The sequence below is a fragment of the Ahaetulla prasina genome, chromosome 4, assembly GCF_028640845.1.
Source record: "Ahaetulla prasina isolate Xishuangbanna chromosome 4, ASM2864084v1, whole genome shotgun sequence".
NCBI classification, from domain to species: domain Eukaryota; kingdom Metazoa; phylum Chordata; class Lepidosauria; order Squamata; family Colubridae; genus Ahaetulla; species Ahaetulla prasina.
The window spans coordinates 22,026,357-22,052,599 of NC_080542.1; the positions used below are offsets into that span (position 1 = coordinate 22,026,357).

A 26,243-nucleotide genomic window follows, 5' to 3' on the forward strand; every position below is an offset into this window, starting at 1 on the left:
TCTACAAGCCAGCTGCCATTCTTCATATGCTACCTTTTCTATTTGGGGCCAGCAGTATACTTACAAATTAAAAAGTGACACAGGTTTCCATTTAATTTTCTTTGCTCACAACACAAGGTATTTTAGGAAAGTACGTTCACTAGAAGTTTAGAGTGTGACATTTCTAAATGCATCTGTTGACACTGAACTTCAGCTACTCTGGAACAAATCAGTAAAGTTCCTTTTCCCTTTATGGGTAAAGCATTTTGAATTTCTTTCTTGACAGGAGTTCAAGTCTGACTTGATTCAGATAATCAAATCAGGAGGTACAGTGTGCTGAAGGAGAAAGAATGGGAAGACAAAATTAGACTATTGGGGGTGGGTGGAAGGGAGGAGAGGCTGCTCACCTGGGAAAGTTAGGATTCTCAACAAATACAATCTCTCCGGCCTCTCCAAAGCAGGTGTAGTGCCCACTGGCTGTTGGAAGTAGGGGCAGATCCTTCAGTTCCAGGTAACATCCATCTTCAACCAAATATTCCAGTAACAACCTTTTCTCAGACTCTGTGAGACAATTCCAGATTTTGGCAGCATGTTGCAGAGCCCCTCCCACAAACTTGGCTGTGGCCTCCTGCACTACTGTCCCATCTTTTGCACCCAATACCAAGGCTTGACGCACGTGAGGAGGGGCAGTTGCCAGTGGTGATCCTGCCAAAAGGAGGGCCTTCTCCAGCACCATACCTATAGGCTTATCCAAGACGGGCTTTGGCAAAAGGATGGCTTCAGAAGGATGGAGCAAGCGAAGGTCCCCCTCTCCAACCCTCACCAAGAGTTTCATGTTCCTTAACCTCTGGCATATTTCAGTTACTAAAGGCTTGTACCGGAGTTGTTGGCTATGAGTTGGGTCTGGCCATGCCCCATATGGGTCACCAGGACAGGAGGAGGCCAGCACAACCATTTGGCAATAAGCAACAGGCAGTATCTCTTCCATCAATATGTGGTTCCAGCGGCCTTCAGCCCCTCGTGCCTGGGACCCCTCCTCAGACCATTGCACATGCCTCCTGTCATCGGTGAGTTGAAAGGGAGCACTGATGTGCAGTGGCAATCCAGTGACATTTTCCTCAGTGGCTGGGAGAGGCAAGACGCAGCTAAGGCGCCCAGCACATTTGTCTTGCAAACAGTAGGCCAAGGATAATGCTGGTCTGGATCTCACCTTCTCAGCCAGGTCCCACAATCCTGGGAGAGCAACTTCTTTTGCTTCTGCTGACAATATGAGCCATTCACAGCTGGCGGCTTTAGCAACCCCAATACCTTGTAAAGCAAGTGTTTTGATGCAAGCATTGGTCTCCAATGTGGCGCCAAGACTATAATCAGCAAATATTTCCGAGATACTCCTATTGCTACCATGGTTCAGAGATGCTTTGGTAGGTTTTATCATGCCTTGAATAGCATTTGACTCACAATATGGACAAGTTGAGATATCAGCATTTAGCAGCTCACAGATGGCACCATCGGACCCAACAAAGCCCAGGGTCAGTTTCTGGATGTTCCTGAGAAACAGCAGGCTAATGGGGGCATCATTTAAGAACGAGCGCAGAAGTTCCTGCACCCGTTGTGGACTGTAGATGTTGTCTGAGATCTTGGAAGGGCTCTGTCGAATAGGGAAGCGAAAGATGGTGCCAGAGAAGTAGCCCTTGGCTGCAGGGCAAGGTTTCCCAAGGGATTCTAGTGTTGCCCAGAATGGCTGGAATTGATCAGATGCCTCCTCCCATTCCTCTATACTCCACAGCTGACCTCCTTCCTCCAATGCCGTTTGCTGTGTGTCCAGCACTCCCAAAAACTCACCAGAGAGAATTGATGGAAAATCTGAAGGATGAGAAGGAAATAAATTTAACTTCACAAGCATGAGATGAGCACTCTTACTCCCGGTGTTTGGAAGCCATACGAGACCGTCTACTGCCACCGATTGCCTCCCACCGACCCGTACGCTCTCACAGAGAGGGACTCCTTAGGGTGCCGTCCGCCAGGCAGTGCCGGCTGGCGACACCCAGGGGAAGGGCCTTCTCTGTGGGGGCTCCCATCCTCTGGAACGAACTTCCCCCAGGACTCCGCCAACTTCCTGACCTTCGAACCATTCTCCACGAGCTTAAGACACTTCTATTTATCTGTGCAGGACTGGCCTAGAATTTTAATTTTAATTTTAATTTAGCTTTTAAATGGGGTTTTTTATTATTTTAATTATAATTTTAAATTTGGCCTGATTCAATAAATTTTTTAAATACTGTTTTTATCTTGTATTTATTCTTGTGTTTTTATCAGGCTGTAAACAGCCCTGAGTCCTTCGGGAGATAGGGCGGTATAAAAATATGATTAAATAAATAAATAAATAAATAAATAAATACTTCAATTACTGTACCTCAGATTGCTGGCTGTGAATCCCTCTTTGTGAAGTGGGGTCATAAGTGTCAGATGGGCTTGCTGGTCACGTACCTGGCTCCTTGCTGCATGACAGCAGCCCTGCCCGAGCTCCTGGAGGTGCTTGCTGGAGTGGCGGTTGAGACCCCCAAACTCATGGTTATGGGGGACTTTAACCTGCCATCGACCGGCATGTCATCGACAGCAGCTCGGGAGTTCATGGCTTCCATGACGGCTTTGGACTGACTCAAGTAGTCGATGGTCCCACTCACATTGGGGGTGGCACGCTGGACTTGATTTTTATCTCTGGACAGTGGTTGAAAGATCTGGACTTGAGAGATTTAGTCATTGAACCTTTGTCATGGTCAGATCACTCTCTCCTTCGTCTAGACTTTCTGACTGCCACTCAACACCGCAGGGAGACGGGACCAATACGTTGGTTCCGTCCCAGGCGCCTGATGGACCCGGAGAAGTTCCGGACGGAGCTTGGGCCGTTTCCTGAGGGTCTGGCCCACGGCACAGCTGAAGAACTAGTTGCGGCTTGGGAACTGGCCGTGGCTGGGGCTCTAGACCATGTCATGCCTTTGCGGCCTCTGACCCGGCGAAGGTCTCAATCAGCTCCTTGGTTTTCTGAGGGGCTGAGGGAGATGAAACGCCAGAGAAGACGCCTAGAGAGTTCCTGGAGATCCAGTCATTCGGAGGCTGATCGGACACTAGTTAGGTCATATACCAGGACATTGGTAGTGGCATTGAGGGAAGCGAGATGTGGCTACGTCTCCTCCCTCATTGCGTCGGCAGATAACCGCCTGGCCACCCTGTTTTGGGTGACTTGCTCTCTCCTTCAACAGGGGGAGCGGGATGACCCGTTGCAGGGACGTGCTGAGGAGTTTAGTGGTTATCTATACGATAAAATCGTTCAGCTTCGGGATGGTCTGGATTAAAATTGGGTGGATCCAGGTGAGAGGTCAGAGAACTGTCTTGTTGAGACTGTTTGGGATGAGTTTGACCCTGTGGCTCCCGAGGACATGGACAGGTTATTGGGGAGGTTGAATGCCACCACATGTTTACTGGACCCGTGCCCCTCTTGGCTGGTACTGGCCACACAGGAGGTGACACAAGGCTGGCTCCGGGGGATTACTAATGCTTCTTTGCTGGAGGGGGTCTTCCCTGCCGCCTTAAAAGAGGCGGTGGTGAGGCCTCTCCTCAAGAAGCCTTCCCTGGACCCAGCTGTTTTAGGTAACTATCGTCCGGTCTCTAACCTTCACTTTGTGGCGAAGGTTGTAGAGAGTGTGGTGGCACGTCAATTACCCCAGTACCTGGATGAAACTGTCTATCTAGACCCATTCCAGTCCGGCTTCCAGCCCGGATACAGCACGGAGACGGCTTTGGTCGCGTTGGTTGATGATCTCTGGAGGTCCAGGGATAGGGGTTATTCCTCTGCCTTGGTCCTATTAGACCTCTCAGCGGCTTTTGATACCATCGACCATGGTATCCTGCTGCACTGGTTGGAGGGATTGGGAGGCACCGTTTATCGGTGGTTCTCCTCCTATCTCTCTGACCAGTCACAGACAGTGTTGACTGGAGGGCAGAGGTCGACCCCGAGACACCTCACTTGTGGGGTGCGGCAGGGGTTGATTCTCTCGCCCCTCCTGTTCAACATCTATATGAAGCTGCTGGGTGAGATCATCAGTGGTTTTGGTGTGAGGTATCAACTGTACGCTGATGATACTCAGCTATACTTTTCCACACCGGGCCACCCCAACGAAGCTGTCGAAGTGCTGTCCCGGTGTCTGGAGGCCGTACGGGTCTGGATGGGGAGAAACAGGCTCAAGCTCAATCCCTCCAAGACAGAGTGGCTGTGGATGCCGGCACCCCGGTACAGTCAGCTGCAGCTGCGGCTGACTGTTGGGGAGGAGTCATTGGCCGCAATGGAAAGGGTGCGCAACTTGGGCGTTCTCCTGGATGGACGGCTGTCTTTTGAAGACCATTTGACGGCCGTCTCCAACAGAGCTTTTTACCAGGTTCGCTTGGTTCGCCAGTTGCGCCCCTTCCTAGACCGGGATGCCCTATGCACAGTCACTCATGCTCTCGTGACATCTCGCCTGGATTACTGCAATGCTCTCTATATGGGGCTTCCCTTGAGGAGCACCCGAAGGCTCCAGCTAGTCCAGAATGCGGCTGCGCGGGTGATAGAGGGAGCCCCTCGTGGCTCCCATGTGACACCACTCCTGCGCAGACTGCACTGGTTACCTGTGGCCTTCCGGGTGCGCTTCAAGGTTTTGGTAACCATCTTCAAAGCACTCCATGGCTTAAGGCCGGGTTACTTACGGGACCGTCTGCTGCCACCGACTGCCTCCCACCGACCCGTGCACTCTCACAGGGAGGGACTCCTTGGGGTGCTGTCCGCCAGGCAGTGCTGACTGGCGACACCCAGGGGAAGGGCCTTCTCTATAGGGGCTCCCACCCTCTGGAATGAACTTCCTTCGGGACTCCGTCAACTTCCCGATCTTCGAACCTTTCGCCGCGAGCTTAAGACACATTTATTTATTTGCGCAGGACTGGGCTAGGATTTTAATTTTAATTTAGTTTTTAATGGGGTTTTATTATTTTAATTTATAAATTTTAAATTCGGCCTTATTTAATAAGTTTTTTAATTAATGTTTTATCTTGTATTTATATTTGTGTATTTGTGTTTTAATAGGCTGTAAACCGCCCTGAGTCCCTTGGGAGATAGGGCGGTATAAAAATATGATTAAATAAATAAATAAACTTTCTTTCTTTCTTATTTCAGTCCCTATTAGTCAGTAGTAGTTAATACCTTACTTTATCTTAGACCGCAATAGTGTTGTACCCAATCAATACTTGGACCACCAGGAAATATTAATATTGTAGACCAGATAACCAGGCAATGTACCCCAAGAACAGTCAAGCGATTGCGGTGGGACAAAATTGTGCAAAACAGGCTTCCGTTGGCGCCACCTTCTTCGCTGAGTTCCTAATTAAGGGGCTCCGTACTGAACATCGTAAAAGCCAGGAAAAGCCGGCTTTAATCTCTCTCCCTGGATGAAAGGGTGAGATAAGAGCTGCGGGGGAGTGGTAGACCTCCCCAGGGGCTTTGTTTTTTATTAAACAGAGCCCTGAGGGTCGAGTCCCATAAATCATCCTGCCATAAGCTCCGACTTCAGTGCGCTCCTGCAAAAGCAGGAAAAGAAGAAAGTGTCCATCTCTGCTAATTGTCTTATCTTTATGGATCTCTATAAGCAGACGGAATGAGCACGAGTGAACAACTATTGGATTGCAAGTATTTTTGATTTCCTGACTTCTACCCTTTTAAAAAGAGAAACTTTTTTTTCTTTGTTTCAACTGACTCTTTAAGATGGCCCCTGAAAGGGAGTGAAAGTAAAGAATGGAATTTTAAACAGCCTATGTAACTAAGAAGATAAGAAACGTTATGTGTGGATTCTAATGAAGTGAAGCGAGCTCTCCTATACTTAAAGGGGAAAAGAGAAATTTCTAGACTTATATTTTGTGACTCTTAAAAACTGAAATGGCTACTAAACCACCTAAGACTGGGGGTAGAAGGGGTTCTGAACCAGCTTTAGAAGATTTGATTAAAGAGCAAGGGAAAGTGTTTGAAGAAAGGTTTAAGGAGATTATGGATAATAATGAGAAAATAAGAGAAGAAATAAAAGAGAATAATAAAAAAATAAGAGAAGATATTTTGATGGCTTTTCAAGGTTTGGCAAAAAGACTGGAGGTGGTGGAGGAGGAGGTGCAAGAAATTGCTCAGTCAAATCAGCAAATAGAAAATAGAATGGGGGGAATGCAAATCAAATTGGACAAAAATGAAGATCAAGTGGTGGTGATGCAGTATAGAATGATGGAAGGAGCTCTGAGAATTAGGGGCTTGAATGAGGAGAAAGGGGAAGATTTAAAAATTTTTTTATCAGAAGCTCTGGCTGAACTTATTGAACTTGATCCACAAGAGGTTGCTTATCAAATTGACAAAATTTATAGAGTTAATTCCTGGATTAGAAGAAATCCAGAAGAAACTTCCTAGAGACATTGTGGTTTATTTTTTGAAAAGAACAGTGAGGAATCAAATTTTGCAAGTTGCTTTTCAGAAAAACTTGAAAATAGGAGAACAGGAGCTGAAGGTTTTGAAAGAGATTCCTCCCAAGATGTTAAGGGATAGAAAGGACTTTACATTTTTTACACAAGAACTTAAGAAATACCAGATTCAATTTAGATGGGAGGTTCCAGTTGGTTTGACAGTGTATTATCAAGGAAGGAGATATCGTATTGATACAGTGCTTAAGGCCAAAGATTTTCTTTCTACCGTGCTGAAACTTGAAGTAGAAATAATAGAAAAAAGAATTCAAGAGACTCAAATGGGTGTGGAAGCTTAGGTGATTCCAGTGATGTTACCATCTGAGGAACAACCACAAGAACAAAGACTGACGAGGGGAGCCCTTAAGCGTAAAGAAAAGGAGCAACAAACTCAAAGTAAAGTTCAGGATTCTGCTACAGAAGCGGTGGGAGGAGCACGGCCGAAAATACGGGAGGACGATCTTCAGCTGATCGCTCAAAAGCTTCAGCAGGCCAGTAATGGCAAATAAAATCTTGACTTGGAATGTCAATGGTTTGAATTCAGCTCAGAAGAGAAGAAAAATATTTCATTATTTGAAACAATTTAGAAATGATGTAATTTGCTTACAAGAAATGCATATTAAACTATCAGATCAAAAGTACTTAATAAACTCAAAGTTAGGTAAACATTTTGTTGCTTCAGCTTTGGAGAAAAAACATGGCATAGTGGTTTATTTGAGAAAAGATATACCAGCCAAGTTAATAGAGGCAGATATTCACGGAAGATATATTGCTATTGAACTTACAATAGAAACAAAAAGGACCCTCTTGTTTGGTATATATGCACCCAATCAGCAACAAGAAAAATTTTATAGAATGTTGTATAATAAGTTGATTCTATGGGATTATAAATCGTGTATTATATTGGGAGATTGGAATGGAGTAATAGATACACGAAAGGACAAGAGAATTTTTTCTAAGAAGATACCTGCACATGCAAAGCTGCCTAAATCTTTTTTTGACATGATAGAAGATTTCGAGTTGAGAGATGTATGGAGACTGCGGAATTTGGAGGAAAGAGACTATACTTTTTTCTCTGATAGGCATCAATCCTTCTCACGTATTGATTTTATTTTAATTTCTAATGATTTGCTTTTTAGGGTGAAGAAAACTAAGATATTTCCAAGATGTTTTTCTGATCATAGTCCTGTTTGGATGGAATTACAATATGGAAAAGAAGGTAGAAGAACTTGGAGATTAAATGAAAATTTGTTTAGATATCAGGTTAATGTAAATCAATGTAAAAAGCAGATGAAAGAATTTTTTGATTATAATTTGAATAACGAAACATCGATAGAAATGGTTTGGGATGCCAGTAAAGCTTTTTTTTTATTTTTTTTATGAGAGGTGTATTAATATATATTAATAATAGACAGAGAAATAAGCAACAAAGACAGCGTAGGTATCTAGAAGAGGAAATTTATAAGAAACAACAATTATTAATACATAACCTGCATGATCAAAAACTTAAAGATGCAATAAAGTTATTACAGAATCAATTTAATAGGATAATGGCTGATCAGGTGGCAACAAATATACAATATGCCAAACATAATACTTTTTGTAATGCAAATAGACCTGGTAGGTGATTAGCATACACCTTAAGGAAAAGACAAAAACAACGTACTATAGAAAAAATAGAATATAAAGGTAAAGAGAGATATCAACAGGATAAAATTAAAAAAGCTTTTTTAGAATAGTATACAAATTTATATCTTAAAGATAATATATTGAATAGGGATATTGATAATTATTTGAAGGAATATAAGGTTAAAATTTAACTTTAGAACAAACGGATGAATTGAATCGCCTATACCCTCTGAAGAAATTATTTTGGTAATTAAACAATTAAAAATGGGGAAAACTCCTGGTACGGATGGGCTCACAGTTAGTTATTATAGGAATTTACAGGATGAGATGTTAGGTCCACTTAAGGAATTATTTAATCAGATACAATTAGGAGGGGGAATTCCCCCCTCATGGAGAACCTCTTTTATTTCATTGATACCAAAAGAGGAACAGGATTGTTCTAAACCTGGGAATTATAGGCCAATCTCACTTTTAAATAATGATTATAAGATTTTTGTTAAAATAATAGCTAATAGATTAATGTTGATTCTGCAGCGAAGAATTCATAATGATCAATCTGGATTTATAAAAGGGAGACAGATGAGGAATAATGTTAGGCAGATTGTTAATTTACTGGAGTATTTAGAAAAGAAAATTTTTATTCCAGCAGCATTTATTTTCTCGATGCAGAGAAAGCTTTTGAACGATTGCATTGGGATATTTTATTTAAATTAATAGAAAAGATGCAATTTGGAGATGGTTTTTTAAGAATAATTAGGGCAATTTATGGAGAGCAAACAGCACAGATTATAATCAATGGTAGCTTAACAGAACCTTTTAAGATTGCGAAAGGAACAAGACAGGGATGTCCTTTATCACCATTATTGTTTATTTTAACTCTAGAACCATTATTGGATAAAATACGAGAAGTAAAGGAGATAGAGGGAATTAGAGTTAGACAACATGAATATAAGCTAAGAGCTTTTGCAGATGACCTGGTGTTTACTTTAACAAACCCTATAAATTCTAGTAAATCTTTGTTGGAAATAATTGATCAATATGGGAAGGTTTCAGGGTTTAAGGTAAATCAGAAAAGACAAAAAGTGATAATAAAACATATGGCCAGACAACAGAAAGAAAAACTAGAGGAAATAACAGGATTTGAAATTGTAAAGAAGGTTAAATACTTAGGGGTTTATATTACATCGTCAAATGTGAAATTGTATAAGAATAACTATGAGGTTTTATGGCAAAAAGTTCAGAAGGAGTTGATTGTTTGGAAAAAATTGCAATTATCTTTGCTGGGGAGAATTGCTGCTATTAAAATGAATGTTTTACCTAGATTTTTATTCCTCTTTCAGATGATACCAATAATTAAGAAAGATAAGAATCTTGAGGAATGGCAGAAGGGAATTAACAAATTTATATGGGAAGGTAAAAAAGCTAGGGTTAAAATGAAAATAATTCAAGATTCTCGGGAAAGGGGAGGTTTAAAAATGCCCAATTTTAAATTATACTATGAAGCAGCTGCTCTCTCTGCAATAAGTGATTGGTTTAATTTAACGGAGGAAAGAATTTTGAATATAGAAGGTTATGACTTGCTATATGGATGGCATGCATATTTAATTTATGACAAAAAAGTGGATAAGGCCTTTAAAAATCATGTGCTAAGAACTGCTCTTCTGCGTGTTTGGAAAAAATACTCTTATAAACTAAATTATAAGGTTCCTATATGGGCAAGTCCTAGACATACAATAGAGAATATAAATATAGAACAGAATCAGGAAATGATTACATATAAAGATCTTTTGTATACTGAAAGAGGTAATTTGCAATTAAAATCTCTGCACGTATTAAAAGAGGAAGAGAAAATTATACTTGGTTTCAATATGAGCAACTATGTGCTAGATGGAAGGAAGATCAGAAAATTGGTATAGAGCAGAACGAGGGAAATTTGGTAAAGCAAATTAGAAATCAGTCTCAGGAGCATATAAAGAGATTGTATAATGTGTTACTTGAAATAGATTCTGAAAGGGACTTGGTAAAGGACTGTATGATAAAGTGGGCACAAAATTTTCAGGAGCCAATATTATTGGAAACTTGGGAAAAAATTTGGGTTAGAAATGTTAAATTCACGCAGGCACAGAATCTGAGGGAAAATTTTTATAAAATGTTTTATAGATGGCATTTAGATCCTAAAAAATTATCGTGTATGTATCCAGATATGCAAGCAAAATGTTGGAGATGTAATTGTGATGACGGTACATATTTTCACATTTGGTGGACTTGTAAGGATATAAAAGCCTTTTGGATAAAAATTTGGTGGATTTTACAAAATGTTTTGAAAAAGAAGATAAAGTTCCTGCCGCAATTTTTTTTGTTGGGAATTATTGCGGATTGTACAGTAATTGAGACTAAATTGATTTTAAATCTAATAACAGCAGCAAGATTACTAATAGGACAATACTGGAAGAAAAAAGAAGTACCTACAATAGAAGAATGGATATTGAAGGTTGCCAATTTGGCTGAGATGGCGAAGATATCAGCCTTTTTGAAAGACAATACGCAAGAAAGATACTTAAAGGAATGGAAAAAATGGATTGACTATATTCAAAACAGATATCAGACTAAGAGTTATCAGACTGTTTTTGAATGATTATGATGCATTATTTTTGATTGTTTTTGGGGGAAGTTAGGAATTGATGATTGTAGGGGTATAATTAAGTTGGGATGAAATTTTTTTAGCATATGTTTGTTTTATTTTTAACTGTTCGTTCCGGGAAGTCGGGGAGGGGTTGTGAAGGGAGGGAGGGGGAAGGGGGAATTTTGTAAAACTTTTTGAATTAAAAAAAAAAATTGTGCAAAACAAAGTTGAAAATAGCAGGGAATGGCAAAGATCAACCATCATTGGATTGTTGCTAAGCAAAGAGCAAATGCATTCAGCAGAGTGTAATTTCATTCTACAGCCGTGTCCCAAAAATGTTTTTCCAAGAGGCAACTGGACTTTCTGCTTTTTCTTTGAAGACATTCCGCTTCTCCTCCCAGTTCTCTTCTTGGATGAGAAGTGAAACGTCTTCAAAGAATAACCACAAAGTCCAGTTGCCTCTTGAAAAATCACCTTTAGGACAACCATGACCTGAATGACTGAGAATCTCCATAAGACTAGCTACACATTCTATAGCTGTGTTTCTCAACCTTGGCAATTTTAAGATGTGTGGACTTCAACTCCTAGAATTCTGGGAATTGAAATCCACACATCTTGAATTTGTCCAAGTTGAGCAACACTGTTTAAGAGTGTCTTCACTTTACTGGATGCCCACATGTCACATTAGGTTCTAATAGTCATTCCTTTGGGCTAAATCAAACCTTGCAAATCACATTAAGGCTTAGTGGCCTATACAAACCTTATTGCACTAAGCCAGGGATGAAATCCAGCAGGTTCTGACAGGTTCTGGAAAACTGTTCATGGAAATTTTGAGCAGTTCGAAAAACTGGTAGTAGAAATTTTGAGTAGTTCAGAGAACTGAGATACCGCCTCTGGCTGGCCCCAGAGTGGGGTGGGAAGGGAGATTTTGCAATATTCTTCTCCCAGGAGTGGGGAGGGAATGGGGATTTTGCAGTATCCTTCCCCTGAAGTGGGGTGGGAATGGGGATTTTGCAGTATCCTTCCCTGCCATGCCCACCACACCCACAGAACCGGTAGTAAAAAAATTTGGATTTCACCACTGCACTAAACCACAGGTATTACATTCACAGTAAGCTACAATTGGCACAAATCAATAAATGATAAGCCATAGTTGATAAATCAGGCAGCACAGTGTTTGGTTTTAACTTATGGTTAAGGCAATGCGTAAAGCTAAACATTAGAGGATACTTTTGACAAAAAACAACTCCTCTCTTATCTAAAATACTGGGAATGTGTCTTGCTGGATTTCCTGTGTACAAAGCAAGCACAGAACTTCATTTTCTCAAAACATTTCAGAATTTTGGCAATGGCGGTCAAAGGAAAAACTATGCACAAGGAATGTTTTCAGAAATGTCTGTCGGTTTTGATATTTGCTCTCTCCTAAGTCAAGCCACGCAGAGCTACTCACCAGTAATATGGTAGACAGAATTGAAGCCTAAGCCGAATCTACCAACAGTAGATGGATCATCTTCCTTATGACTGATACCAGGACTTTTGATCCCCTCCCAATCATCCTCAGTGAAAATGCCATTATTGTAAGCCAGAAGTGCAGGTCCTATGAGAGAGAAACGTGGACTTAAACATACTCCTTTGTAAGGGATTAGAGGGTCATAAAAGGGAGTTTATTCTTTGTAGCATTTCACCTCCGAAAGTCATTTTCCCAGCCCACTTTTGCCATCTTCCGGCCCCTCTACCCCATGTACTCCTCTTCTTCATTTCCACCAACCTCTGAATGCTGAAAGTCTGCAGGAAATTCCAATAGGCCAGTCAATGTTCCCTCCAACCAATCACAAGAGTACATAAACTGTCATTCAGTCAAGGCTCTACCCCCCCACCTCCACCCCGAAACTACATCAGCTCCTGGAGTAGCAAAACTCTCTTTTAAGAGCTGTGGTGGTGAGTGGTTAGAATGCAGTATTGCAGGCTACTTCTGCTGACTGCCGGCTGCCTGCAATTTGGCAGTTCGAATCTTACCAGGCTCAAAGCTGACTCAGTCTTCCATCCTTCCGAGGTGGGTAAAATGAGGACCCATATTGTTGGGGGCAAAAGGCTGACTCTGTAAACTGCTTAGAGGGCTGTAAAGCACTGTGAAGCGGTATATAAATAAGTGCTATTGCTACTGCTTCACAAACCCATGCTTCCAGGCTATGCCATGTTTGACCATTTTGCAAAAATTGTGCTTGTGCTCTGAAGAGAATGCTTCCTAGTTGCCAACTAAACATTGACTATTGGAATGTGCTCTACATGAGGCTACCCTTGAAGAGTATTTGGAAGCTACAGCTGGCACAGAGGATACTACATGGGGTCCCTAGAGTGGCCCATGTCATACCATTGTTCCTTGCGCTGCACTGGTTGCCAGTTTACTTGCAGGTCCAATTCAAGGTGTTGATTCTTACCTTTAAAGCCCTGCATGGAATAGGTCCAGGCTATCTGAGGAATTGTCTCACCCCAATGGGATTGGCCCACCCCCCACCCCAACTGAAGCAGCATGCTGCAGATCCCGTTGGTTAAGGAATTCCAGCTGTTGGTGGGGGGCAGAAAGAGAGTCTTTTCTGCCACAGCTTCTGTCCTGTGGAACATTGTGCCCCCAAGGTGAAATCTACCCAAGAAATCTACCCTTTTTGAATGGCCTGAAGACCTGGGCCTGGGGCCCTGATAGGGGCTGATTCTGAGATGGTTAATGGACTAAGACAACTCCACCTCCTCCCCATACACATCTTGCTCCCTTCCTTTCTATCTTGTCAGTTTTAAATTAATTTAAAATAATTTGAGTATTAATATTTATTGTTTTCATGTTTCCACCCAGAGTTGCTTATAGGAGACATCAGCAGCACAGAAGTTTAAATCCTATCCATCCATCCATCCATCCATCCATCCATCCATCATTCTTCCTGTCTATAAATTCCCACTCATAATTGAGATAATGAAAAAACCCAATTCTGTATCCTGGTGGTTTCTTGTCAGCCTTTCAGGTAGGACAAATCAAAAACTGACAGGACTGGAATTTTAGGAATAAATAATTGTAGTAAGGTAGACTTGAGTCAAACTCTTGACAATTCATCCAAGTTTCTCTCTGTCCCATCTTATAATAAACATCAATTTTGACTTTCTTTTTCACATTCCCCCATTTCTCAAGGCTTGCAATCTTTTCCAGTCATTAAATACCACTTGTTCAGCATTTAAGTTTCAACAGTTGCTAAATAAGCAGACACTACTGTTTCCCCCCCGAAAATAAGACCGGTCTTATTAATTTTTTTGCCTCCAAAAGAGGCATTAGGTCTTATTTTGGGGGGATGTCTTCCACTGTCTCACCGGCACCAACAGCAGGTGCCTGTGTGGCTTCGGGAATGCCTCTGACAGTGAAAAGGGGCCCAGGGCGCCGCATAGTTCCTTGGCTGCAGAGGCCTTTCTTGATGATGAAATGGAGACCAGGGGCAACACACACAAGTGGTGACAAGTGGCTGTAGAAAACGTGGGCTAACAAGGCAAGGCAGGTGTCGGGGAACTGGCTGCAACTGTCCTAAGGTAAGTGGATGCGGGGCATGCGGGGCACGAGGGGCAGCTGCACCCCCCATCCCCACCCTAGCTTGATTTTTAGCCATGCATTTCGCCATGCAACTAGATACAACGGAACGGGTGGGGTCTTAACTAGGGCTTATTTGGGGGGTACGGCTTATATTGGGCATACATGTAAAATCAAGCTAGATCTTATTTCCGGGATAGGTCTTATTTTTGGGGTAACACAATATTTGCATCAAAACTGGATTTGTAGACCCAACTAATTAACTCAGAGTTATAGTTAGTCTCCAAAATCCACATTCTTGTCAGCCTTCCCAAGTGGGCCGGATCAGAAAAATGACCAGATGAGCTCATTCTACTTTATTGTAAGGTTACATTAACCGAATCTTGCTAATTCAAAAGTACAAGTTTCCTGCTGTCTCCCTTTCAGCCTTAGGGGAGAGGTCCTTCCGAGTCTGCACCCATTACACAGCAGTGGACTATAATCTTTCTTAACTGACCATTCCCTAGGCAACATCTCTTCTTTTTGGCTCGCAAAGTCATTTTCACATACCAGGGGTCCTCAATTTTTTTGAACAGGGGGCCATTTTACAGTCCCTCAGATTGTTGGGGGGCTGGACTTGGTGGGTGGGCATGGCCAATTTATCAGTACAGTTTGCCAGTTTAACAGTCCATTAAATAATACATACAAATTAAACTCTAATTTGTTTTCCTCCTGGGGGTGTTTTATTTATAATAATAATAACAACAGAGTTGGAAGGGACCTTGGAGGTCTTCTAGTCCAACCCCCTGCCCAGGCAGGAAACCCTACACCATTTCAGACAAATGGTTTGCTTTTGTTTGACTTTTCTTTTTACTAGATCATTTCTGTTTACGAGTCTAGTGGTCCACTTCAGAAAACTCAATTTTGCAGCAATTATTCTCAGCACCAAGAAGGTTACAATTAACAAATCTTTCTCTATCTCATATCTCTCTCAGGAAAGAAAAGTGTGCTAGAAGAGCAAAGGGTGGGTGGGTGGAGAAGGGAAACCTTGCTGAATTGCATTCCATTCCATTCCATCCTATTGATATTCCTATTCCATCCCATCCCTATTCCCATTCCATTCTATTTTCATTGTGGCAGTCTCAATCCACTTCTGGGATATCAGTGGCAGCCCCAAAGCTTCCTCCGCATCTGCCAAACGCATGTAACAGGTTCGGGCAAGGGCTTCCTGCGTCTGGCAGGCAGGTTCGGGCCAGGCAGGCATCACTTGGAGCAGATCTGGCGAGGAAGCCCCAAGTGGGGCCTCACTGCCTCCCTCTCCAGGGGTGGAGACAGCCATCCTCCTTTGTGGGGCAGGCAGCCTCACCGGCCACAGACCCATAATTGCCAAGCGCCAAGTGGGAGTAGGGCGGGCAGTGAAGTGGGAGGGGAACAAGGCGGAGGTGGGGAGATGGTCTTTTTGGTGCTGGAAAAACTGGCACCAGCCCCCCTACTTCTCCCCCCCACTTTTTTTTTCCTCCCCGGAAGGGAGAATGGCTCTTTTGTGGCTAATTCTCTAATCCCAGGGAGCTATGGCATTGCGGGAATGGGAAACTGACCATAAACGGCATGTGAAGTAAGCCAAAAATTATTCCATTCTGATTGACCTCTAATCTCACCAACTTCCTGGAATCAGAAAACTAACAGAAGATCCGCAGTCTTCTGTGGCCAGGAACTGATATCAAATAGGTACAGGTAGTCCTCGATTTACAACCAGTGGTGGGATTCAAATAATTTAACAACTGGTTCCCTGCCTTAATGACTGGGTGGGCGTGGCCATGGTGGGCATGGCCGGGGGGGTGTAACAGGCAGCACTGCAGTCCCCTGGGAGTAAAAATGGTACACGGGGGGGGGGGGGAAATGCCCCCCACGCCCTATTTTGGGCCTAGTAGGCCTCTCTGCAGCCTCCTGGGAGTAAAAATGGGCTTCTGGAAGGAGAGGGGAAGTAGCTTATAACCAGTTTTCATACTTATGACCATTGTAGCATTCCCCACAGTCATGTGATCAAAATTCAGACACTTGGCAATTGACTCATATTTATAACAGATTCAGTGTCTCAGGGGTCACATGATCCCCTTTTGAGACCTTCTGACAAGCAAAGTCAATGGGGGAATCAGATTCACTTAACAACAATTTGACTAATTGAATAACTATGGTGATTCACTTAACAACTGGGGCAAGAAAGGTCATAAAATGAGGCAAACTCACTTAACAAATGTTTCACTTAGCAACAGACATTTTGGCTCAATTGTGGTTGTAAGTCGAGAACTACCTGTAACTCCCCTCCCTCCCCCTTTCTGGATTTGAGGAGAGAACCTCTACTTGGCTTCACTGCGTAGGCAGAATATGGGTTGGAAATGTCATCATCACTTGGCATGGGCATTGTTTTCTGCCAGCTCCTGCACTGGGCAAATGCTCTTTCCTTGCTGCCACGTGGCTTTGTCCTAAAAAGATTTACTGGCAAGGCTACTTAGGAAGCCAGCCTTCAGAGGAGAGAGTGAAGGAGTACTTCCCGCTAATGGAAATAATAACCTAAGCCTCAAACTCCCTTGAGATGCTCTGATGCAAATCACAGAACTAATATTTCAACCTTTAGGGAACAAAAAAACCTTGCTTGTCTGCCAAAAGCAACATGGAAGCATCTTGATTGCCACCAAGGCTGCAGGCGGAGGGGCCAAAAGCAAAAAAAAATGCCTATCAGCCAGCCTAAAAAAATAGCCATTGGTAAACAAACACTGGTAAAATGTGATCTCAATTTTGCAAGCTGAATGTATGGTTTGATCTTAAGAACCGCGGTGGCACAGTGGTTAAGAGTGCAGTACTGCAGGCTACTTCTGCTGACTGCAGTTTGGCAGTTCAAATCTCACCAGGCTCAAGGTTGATTCAGTCTTCCATCCTTCCGAGGTCAGTAAAATGAGGACCCAGATCATTGGGGGGGGGGGGCAATAGGCTGGCTCTGTAAACTGCTTAGGGCCATAAAGCATTTTGAAGTGATATATAAATCTAAGTGCTATTGCTATTGTCACCCAAGTTATTCGGATGTAGGTTATGCATAGCATCAGTACAGCCAGTCTGGTCGGCTAGTTAAGGAATCAATAGCAAATTACTTTTGCGGGGGGGGGGGGAAGGAGAGAGAGAGAGAGAGACTTGTCTGATGAAGACTAACTCAAAGGGTGGTGTGGAGCATAGTTGGGGTGATTTCTGTACACAAGTAGATCTTAAATTAGGATGTCCATGAGGAACCTGCTAGAAATAACCCCCAAAATCCAGTTTATTTTCAACATTCTCTTGTAAGAACTCATACAGGTAGTCCTTGACTTATAACTTTTCGTTTAGTGACTGTTCGAAATTACACCAGCACTGAAAAAAGTGACTCATTATCATTTTTCACACCTATAATCATTGCAGCATCCCCACGGTCACATGATAAAAACTCAGACATTTGGCAACTGGTTCATATTTATGACGGTCGCGGTGTCCAGGGGTCATGCGATCCAGAAGGTCTTTTATGACCTTCTGACAAGTAAAGTCAATGGGGAAGCCAGATTCACTTAACAACCATGTTCCTAACTTAAAAACTGCAGTGTTTTGCTTAACATCTATGGCAAGACAGGTGGTAAAATGAGCAAAACTCATTTAACAGCTGTCTCACTTAGCAACGTAATTTTTGGGCTCAGTTGTGGGCATAAGTCAAGAACTATCCCTGAAATATGAGGGTTTTAAAATTTAATTAATTATCATCAAATTAAATGGGGCAATGGGCCCTGCTGTCTAATGTCCACATCACAGAAATGGAAAACTATTCCTTAAATCCCGTAACAGTTCTCGACTTACAGCAGTTCTCGACTTACAGCAGTTCATTCAGTGACCGGTCAAAGTTACAACGGCACTGAAAAGAGTGAGTTATGAACCATTTTTCACACTTATGACCATTACAGTATCCTTATGGTCACATGACTCAAGATTTGGCTGCTTGGCAACTGACTCATATTTATGACAATTGCAGTGTCCTCAGATCATGTGAATCACCTTTTTGTGACCTTCTGACAAGTGGAGTCAGTGGGGACGCCAGATTCACTGAACAACTGGGTTATTAACTTAACAGCTGCAATGATTCACTTAACAACCATAGCAAGAAAAGTCGTAAAAAGGGACAAAACCCACTGAACAAATGTCTCACTTAGCGACATAAGTTTTGGGCTCAATTATGATCATAAATTGAGGACTACCTGTACAATCTCCTTGTGCTATAATATATCCAGTTTTCCTTCTATCAATTAAATATGGATCACAGGTCTTTGTGTGCTTGGGAACGGGCCGCGGCTGGGGCTTTGGACCGTGTCGTGCCTTTGCGGCCTCTAACCCGGCGTAGATCTCAATTGGCTCCCTGGTTTTCCGAGGAGCTGAGAGAGATGAAACACCGGAGAAGACGCCTAGAGAATATTTGGAGGTCTAGCCGTTCTGAGGCTGATCGGACACTAGTGAGGTCTTTTACTAGGACCTACCTAGTGGCAATGAGGGAGGCGAAGCGTTCCTACGTTTCCACCCTCATTGCATCGGCAGATAACCGCCCGGCCGCCTTGTTTCGGGTAACCCGTTCCCTCCTTCATCAAGAGGGACGGGATGACCCCTTACAGGGACGAGCTGAGGAGTTTAACGGTTATCTATACGATAAAATTGTTCAGCTTCGGGATAGTTTGGACCAAGATTGCGATGATCCAGCCGAGGGGACAGAGACACGTCTTGTTGAGGTTATTTGGGATGAGTTTGATTCTGTGGCTCTCGAGGACGTAGACAGGTTGCTGGGGAGGTTACATGCAACTACATGTTTACTGGACCCGTGTCCTTCTTGGTTAGTGCTGGCTGCTCAGGAAGTGACACGAGGCTGGCTCCAGGGGATTATAAATGCTTCTTTGATGGAAGGGGTTTTCCCCGCCGCCTTGAAGGAGGCAGTGGTGAGACCTCTCCGCAAGAAGCCTTCCCTGGACCCAGCTATTTTGGGAAATTATCGTCCAGTCTCCAACCTTCGCTTTGTGGCGAAGGTTGTAGAGAGTGTGGTTGCATGGCAGCTTCCCCGGCACCTGGAGGAAGCTGTCTATCTAGACCCGTTCCAGTCCGGCTTCCGACCCGGTTATAGCACGGAGAGGGCTTTGGTCGCGTTGGTGGATGACCTCTGGAGGGCCAGGGACAGGGGTTGTTCCTCTGCCTTGGTCCTATTAGATCTCTCAGCGGCTTTCGATACCATCGACCATGGTATCCTGCTGCGCCGGTTGGAGGGATTGGGAGTGGGGGGCACCGTTTATCGGTGGTTCTCCTCCTATCTCTCTGACCGGTCGCAGACGGTGTTGACAGGGGGGCAGAGGTCGTCCTCGAGGCGCCTCACTTGTGGGGTACCTCAGGGGTCGATTCTCTCGCCTACCCTGTTCAACATCTATATGAAGCTGCTGGGTGAGGTCATCAGTGGGTTCGGGGTGAGTTATCATCTGTACGCTGATGATACTCAGCTGTACTTTTCCACCCCGGACCACCCCAACGAAGCGGTCGAAGTGCTGTCCCGGTGCCTGGAAGCTGTACGGGTCTGGATGGGGAGAAACAGACTCAAGCTCAATCCCTCCAAGACGGAGTGGCTGTGGATGCCGGCATCCCGGTACAGTCAGCTGCATCCGCAGCTGACTGTTGGGGGCGAGTTAGTGGCCCCAAAGGAGGTGGTTCGCAACTTGGGCGTCCTCCTGGATGGACGGCTGTCTTTTGATGAACACCTGGCGGCCGTCTCCAGGAGGGCCTTTTACCAAGTTCGCTTGGTTCGCCAGTTGCGTCCCTTCCTTGACCGGGATGCCTTATGCACGGTCACTCACGCTCTGGTTACACCTAGGCTGGATTATTGCAATGCTCTCTACATGGGGCTGCCCTTGAGGTGCACCCGGAGGCTGCAGTTAGTCCAGAATGCGGCTGCGCGAGTAGTAACGGGAGCCGCTCGTGGCTCCCATGTGACATCCCTGCTCCGTAGCCTGCACTGGCTTCCTGTGGTCTTTCGGGTGCGCTTCAAGATTTTGGTTACCATCTTTAAAGCGCTCCATGGCTTAGGACCCGGGTACTTACGAGACTGCCAGCTGTTACCTTTTGCCTCCCACCGACCCGTACGCTCTCACAGAGAGGGTCTCTCAGGGTGCCGTCCGCCAAACATTTTCGGCTGGCGGCCCCCAGGAGTAGGGCCTTCTCTGTGGGGGCAGTGATGCTCTGGAACGAACTTCCCCCTGGTCTGCGTCAAGTACCTGATCTTCGGACCTTCCGTCGTGAGCTCAAAACATATTTATTCATTAAAGCGGGACTGGCATAATTAGCGATGAATTTTAATTGGGTTTTCTTAATATTTAAAATTTTAAATCTAAATTTTTAATTATCAGCCTTTATAATTTGCTTTTTTTAAATGTTGTTTTAATTGTATATATTTTGTTTTTATTTTGGCTGTACACCGCCCTGAGTCCTTCGGGAGAAGGGCGGTATAAAAATTTAATAAATAAATAAATCCCAAACCACACAATACAGATCTCCCCCATCAGGACCCGGTCCCCTCCCCTACTTGACAGCTGGAATTATTTCTAGGTTAAGGTGAACAGCTTTTAGTCCTCCACATCTTCTGCTCAATACCTTGGGTGCTTGCCAGTCCATCAGAGAAAAGGCTTTGTGTTCCAAAACTCCGTTCATCATAGAGTAAAATCACCTCTTCAGCAGCTGCATCATCTGCATTCTGGATCAGCTCCTTTGAGAAGAAGCAGAAAAACAGAGAACATATTTAGGTAGCCGGTAAATATTAAGCTGTGCCTTTACAAATACATCATCCTTTAAAACTCATCTGAGATTATTTATGACTCTCTCCCAAAAGACTTGGGATTTCCCGGGACTTCCTTTCCAAGGTTTTTAGTCTTCATCTCTCCATCTCCTTCAGTTTTAATCTACAAAGGTTCCTCGCTGTGATAAACACAAGAGACTAAATGTGCAATTGAAATGAAGTGTATTCATGTACAGATAGTCCTTATTTAGTGAACATAACTGGGACAGGCAGCTTTGCTATTAAGTGAAGTGATCGCTAGGTGGGAAATCACGTGACTATACTACAGTATACTTTTCCTTTTCTCATTTCTCTGGTCTTTGGAATGCTCACCTAGTGCTGGGATGAATAGCAACAAGGTAATTAATATTTGTGTTTATATTCATTGGATAGGAAGGGATTACAAGAGAGTAAACAAGCACGCACACAATAGTGAATATGCACTCAAAGCAATATGATGGTCTCAGGGCAACACAAACAGCCCCATGTACTCTTCATGTGTCAGCTCTTCTAATCCCTTCTTCTCCAATCCCCAAGGAGGAGAAAGAAAACCAGATAAGGCACAGCACAATGCATACTGACTATGATGGTGATCATGTAAATGAAACTGCTGCAAGATTGTAAAAGTGGTCACTGGTTATAAAATTATTTTTCAGCACTTCTAAGGAATGAGGCAGTCAGTAGGTGGGGTCTACCTATAATTTATTACATGGCTAAATGAAATAGGTATACGAAAATATACTTAACCCAAATTGCTTCTATCCCCAAAACTTCAGACTTCCCTAACCTGTTAATCTACATGTGGATGGGAAATGCAGCTGTCAACATTTCCCTTAACATGGATAGTATAACAGTTTCAAAATCAAAAATTCAGCAATATTGTTAAATAAATTATACATATAAAGGACAATTTTCCTTACTTTTCTTTCATGTGGGAAAAAAATAGCTCTTTAGATATTGCTGACAAATAAATTGTGGAATATTCTAAAATTACGAATCATATTCTTTTGCATCAAAATGCAATATTGCACTTATCTTTTTATGTGTATAGGTGCATTTAACCATCCAACTAACCAAAACAAACCAAAAATAGTTCACTGATACATTGAATTACATTTATGAGATGATCAGTTATACAAATGTGATGGAATGAATGAATCAATGAATGAACGGACAAACAAAGCAGCTGGAGTCTACTTCTCTGTCAATATTTCCAAAGACAAAAAATCCAGTGCTTAACTCTCACAAACCCACCTTTAATATCTGCCCTCCATCTGGGTATTTGCGAAGGATACCCTGTAAATACTTGAGGATAGGCGGCGGTTTCTGCCGAAAGCCCTTCCTGAAAGAGACACAAACTTCAGATACAGCGTTTGGAAAGTCCATGGTGCATGGACCTTCTTATAACCAACTTCTAGCAATGCCTATTCAAATACATTGTGTAGCTACTCCATCTATTTAAAGCCAGCATAAGTGTTTGTGGCCCTGCAGAAGCTACTACAGTAGGAACAATAATTTCCAACAAAGGCAATGGAGGAAGACAGATTTGCTTAATAAAGGCATGATCACTTAACAACTGTGACGCTTTGCTTAACAACTGTGGCAAAAAAAAAGTCATAAAATTGGGTACGACTCATTTAACAACTGCCTTGCGCAGTAATAAAAATTCTGGTCCCAATTGTAGTCATTAAGTTGAAAACTTCCTGTATAAATACAACACCCCATAAAATTATACGAGCAAATGAAGATAATTCATGATTAAAACCAGACAAGGAATAACCATAGATTTAAATTTTGAATTATTGCCTTCATCAATAAACAGTTTGCTTCATTGTATGGCAGGCAGGGTTTACCATGAATATTAAATAGTCAGCTCTGGTTTATATGGTTGCATTCATGCAACACCTTAAGCCATTAACAAACCATATTCTGGCTACATTTAGCCCATTACCATTTTTCTTAGGCTATCCTCACAAGATGATTCTAAGGTTAGAACAAAAGGTCTGAGAATGAGATAAACCATCTCTAAATTTGATAAAATAGAGCTATGATCAGTGGGACAACTCAATCTGATCCCCACAAGCCTTGGTCATGACCTCCAGTGGCCCTCCAAAAATATTGCCAAATTATATTTAACTGGATGGAAAAAAGTAATATTAGTTACTATAGGTGGACATACTCTGAAAAATAAAGTACTTTGAATACTATAGGAGCAGTTAACCTTTGTTCTCTTCTTTAAAAGAGCCAGAACAAAAAACTTGTTTCACTTTAAACATCAACTCAGGTTTAATGAGTGGGTTCCTTAAAGCAACAGATTCTTTTAGGGTCACAGAATTCAGCTGCATTAAGGAATAGCAACAGAGGTGTTGCATCTCTATGAGATCTAAAATTCTTTTACCACATTTTATTTATTTGTAATAAATAAACTTTATTATTTTTGCAAATATTTCAAGGTGTCAAACATATCCAATACATCTTCCTTCTCCTAACTTTCCCCACAACAACCCTGTGAGGTGGGTTGGGTTGACAGAAAAACTGACCCAAAATTATCCAGCTGGCTTTCATGGTTAAGGCAAGACTTGAACTCACAGTCTCCTGCTTTCTAGCCTGGTGTCTTAACCACTAGATCTGAAGAAGCCCTCTTAAATTCACTAGGAAGAATGGTATTAACTCTGTTCAAAGCCTCATCTAAAATTGTGGGTTAGTGAAAAACAGAAACAGTAATAAAATATATATATCCATGTACAAAAACCAGTTATTTAGAATCAAATTTATGTTAGTTCTGATTCAACCTACTTTGAGGGGGGGGTGGTATAGCCATTGCCCCCTCCCTCCAAAAACTCTGGGCATTTTAAGATCCTTACAGAATTTAGATAAAAAGAAACAAAAAAATATAGAAAAAAGTTTGGGCCACCCTCTAGAATATTGCAGCAATGAGAGGGATCTGGGGGGAGGTACACAATCTTTCCCAATGTTGCAAAGATGCAGTTAAGTCCTTTTCTTATTCCTCTTTTGTGTGTCTACATCTATACACAGGGTTTTGTGTTTGTGTGCTCCTACACTATAAAGTCAGTTTCTGCCTAGTCGCTGCAGTTCTCTTGGTAAGGCTTTTCATAAGTGATCTGCCCTTGCCTTTTTCTTGCTAGATCTGAGAGAGAGAAACTGGTCCAAAGTTCACCAACTGGCTTTGTGCTTAAGGCAAGACTAGAATTCACCGTCTCCCAGTTTCTAGCCTGGTACCTTAACCACTACGCCAGAATGGTTCATCCACATACAATACTTGATTTTCTTCTGGGCTAAGCTAAGAGACCTTGCCCCAAATTTACTTAATGAGCTGAGGAAAGATTAGAACCTGGCTCTCTCTTCTTGCTCATAGTCCAACTATTTCGTTATCCCAAGTTAGTTCTTGCACTGAGGGTAGGCTGGGACCTGGATCTCCCTCCTCCTCGCTTTCCTAAGGAGGTGTGAATGCATGTACAAAATCTTCTTTATGGGAATATAATTTCACGTTCATGTTTCTCTTGGAAAATGATACACAACTCTATACACAAACACACACACAACCCGTGCATACATGTAAACATATGCTCTACTGTAGCTCAATGTTTCAACCATTACATTACACTTGCTCCCATGTATGTGGGATTTCCATTTTACTAATTCTCAGCCATAATCCTTCTGCCTTCTCTCTCTCTCACACACACAAACACACACATATACTTCCTTACTTTTTTTTCTCCTTTTGAGACATCTTCAAGCTGCAAGAACGAAAGAGGAAAATATACAAAATGAAATACAGGCATAACATAATCACACCAATTAATCTGAACTGAGTGCAAATTAATTCTAGACCGAATCCAACAGATCTGATCCTTCCCCACCCAGCTAATCTGGAACAAGATTTTTGTTTTAGGAAAGCTGGAAACGATTTGAGAGGAGGAATCCACTTCCACATTAAATTTATCTCATATTTCTATCTCAAATCAAAGCTGGTCTTTCAAAACAGTTTTAAGGCCATTAACCCTCTGACATTTATTGATTAAAAACGAATCTTAAATATCCCATCTTGAATCAACTCATTGGCGATTAGGCACGTGATTCAGCAGACTAGAGTCTGATCCCTCGCAGAAGATCCTGACCATGACAATCCCCTCCTCTCTCAAACTGCATTTTTCAAATCCAGAAAATTGGGACCCCTACGCTGCCAAAACTTCGACCGGAGGCACAAAAATTACTTATATACAGATCCTCTTCCCCTCGCTATAGCAAGGCTATTTGTTGTAGGGTTTTTTTTTCTAATTTGCTTTTTTTTTAAATGACTACCTTATAGAAATTAAAAGAATTTATAAAGAACTGTGCCAAGTTTCTGCCCGAACCGATGCTCCAAACTATTCCGGTCGCACGATTCAGAGATTAAACTAATAAATGTTCAGGGGAGATGGGATTAGATCAGATGGTTCGGATCCTGCCCTGCTTTCTTGAACCGTTCTAGCCCCTTCTCTCTTTTGCCTCTCGCCCACAACCTGACAAACGCTGCTCCCCATCATTACCTGCACCGCCACTCCCAATCTTCAAGCGATTAGGTAATTCAGTGATGCTCCGTCGCTTCTGAATACGATAAGATCCAAGCGCTTCCCCGACGCTTCTCCGCCCAATCAGCAGAGTGCGGACAGCGGAGATGTCTGCACGCCCTTTAATAACTTTCAGCCTTTCCTGCCGGAGAATGGAAATCGAAAGCGATCCTGGCGGTGGAGGAGAATGGAAATCGAAAGCGATCCGGGCAGTGGAGGAGAATGGAAACCGAAATACAAGAAGAGTTCTCCACTCCTCTGAATACAACAAAATACCTTATACCACCAGACTTGAAATCCTGGGTTTAGAAAATTTAGAACTACGCCGCCTTCGACATGACCTGAGTTTAACTCATAGAATCATCTGTTACAATGTCCTTCCTGTCGAAGACTACTTCAGCTTCAATTGCAACAATACACGAGCACACAATAGATTTAAGCTTAATGTTAACCGCTCCAATCTTGATTGCAGAAAATATGACTTCAGTAACAGAGTTGTTAATGCCT

At 42.7% G+C, this 26,243-nt stretch overlaps 1 protein-coding gene across 1 annotated transcript in view; it reads right to left on the bottom strand.

Moving 5' to 3' along the window:
* The window catches only part of LOC131197540 (sacsin-like), a 36,883-nt gene extending 10,976 nt beyond the window's left edge, over positions 1–25,907 (bottom strand). Inside the window, exons 1-6 of the mRNA XM_058181729.1 lie at positions 25,716–25,907; positions 24,894–24,923; positions 22,420–22,507; positions 20,985–21,096; positions 12,204–12,350; positions 387–1,842 (exon numbers count right to left, since the gene is read on the bottom strand). Coding sequence (XP_058037712.1) covers positions 387–1,842; positions 12,204–12,350; positions 20,985–21,096; positions 22,420–22,507; positions 24,894–24,916 — 1,826 coding nt within the window. The 5' untranslated portion in view covers positions 24,917–24,923; positions 25,716–25,907. The remainder of the gene's footprint in view (positions 1–386; positions 1,843–12,203; positions 12,351–20,984; positions 21,097–22,419; positions 22,508–24,893; positions 24,924–25,715) is intronic.
* Between the last annotated feature and the right edge of the window lie 336 nt (positions 25,908–26,243).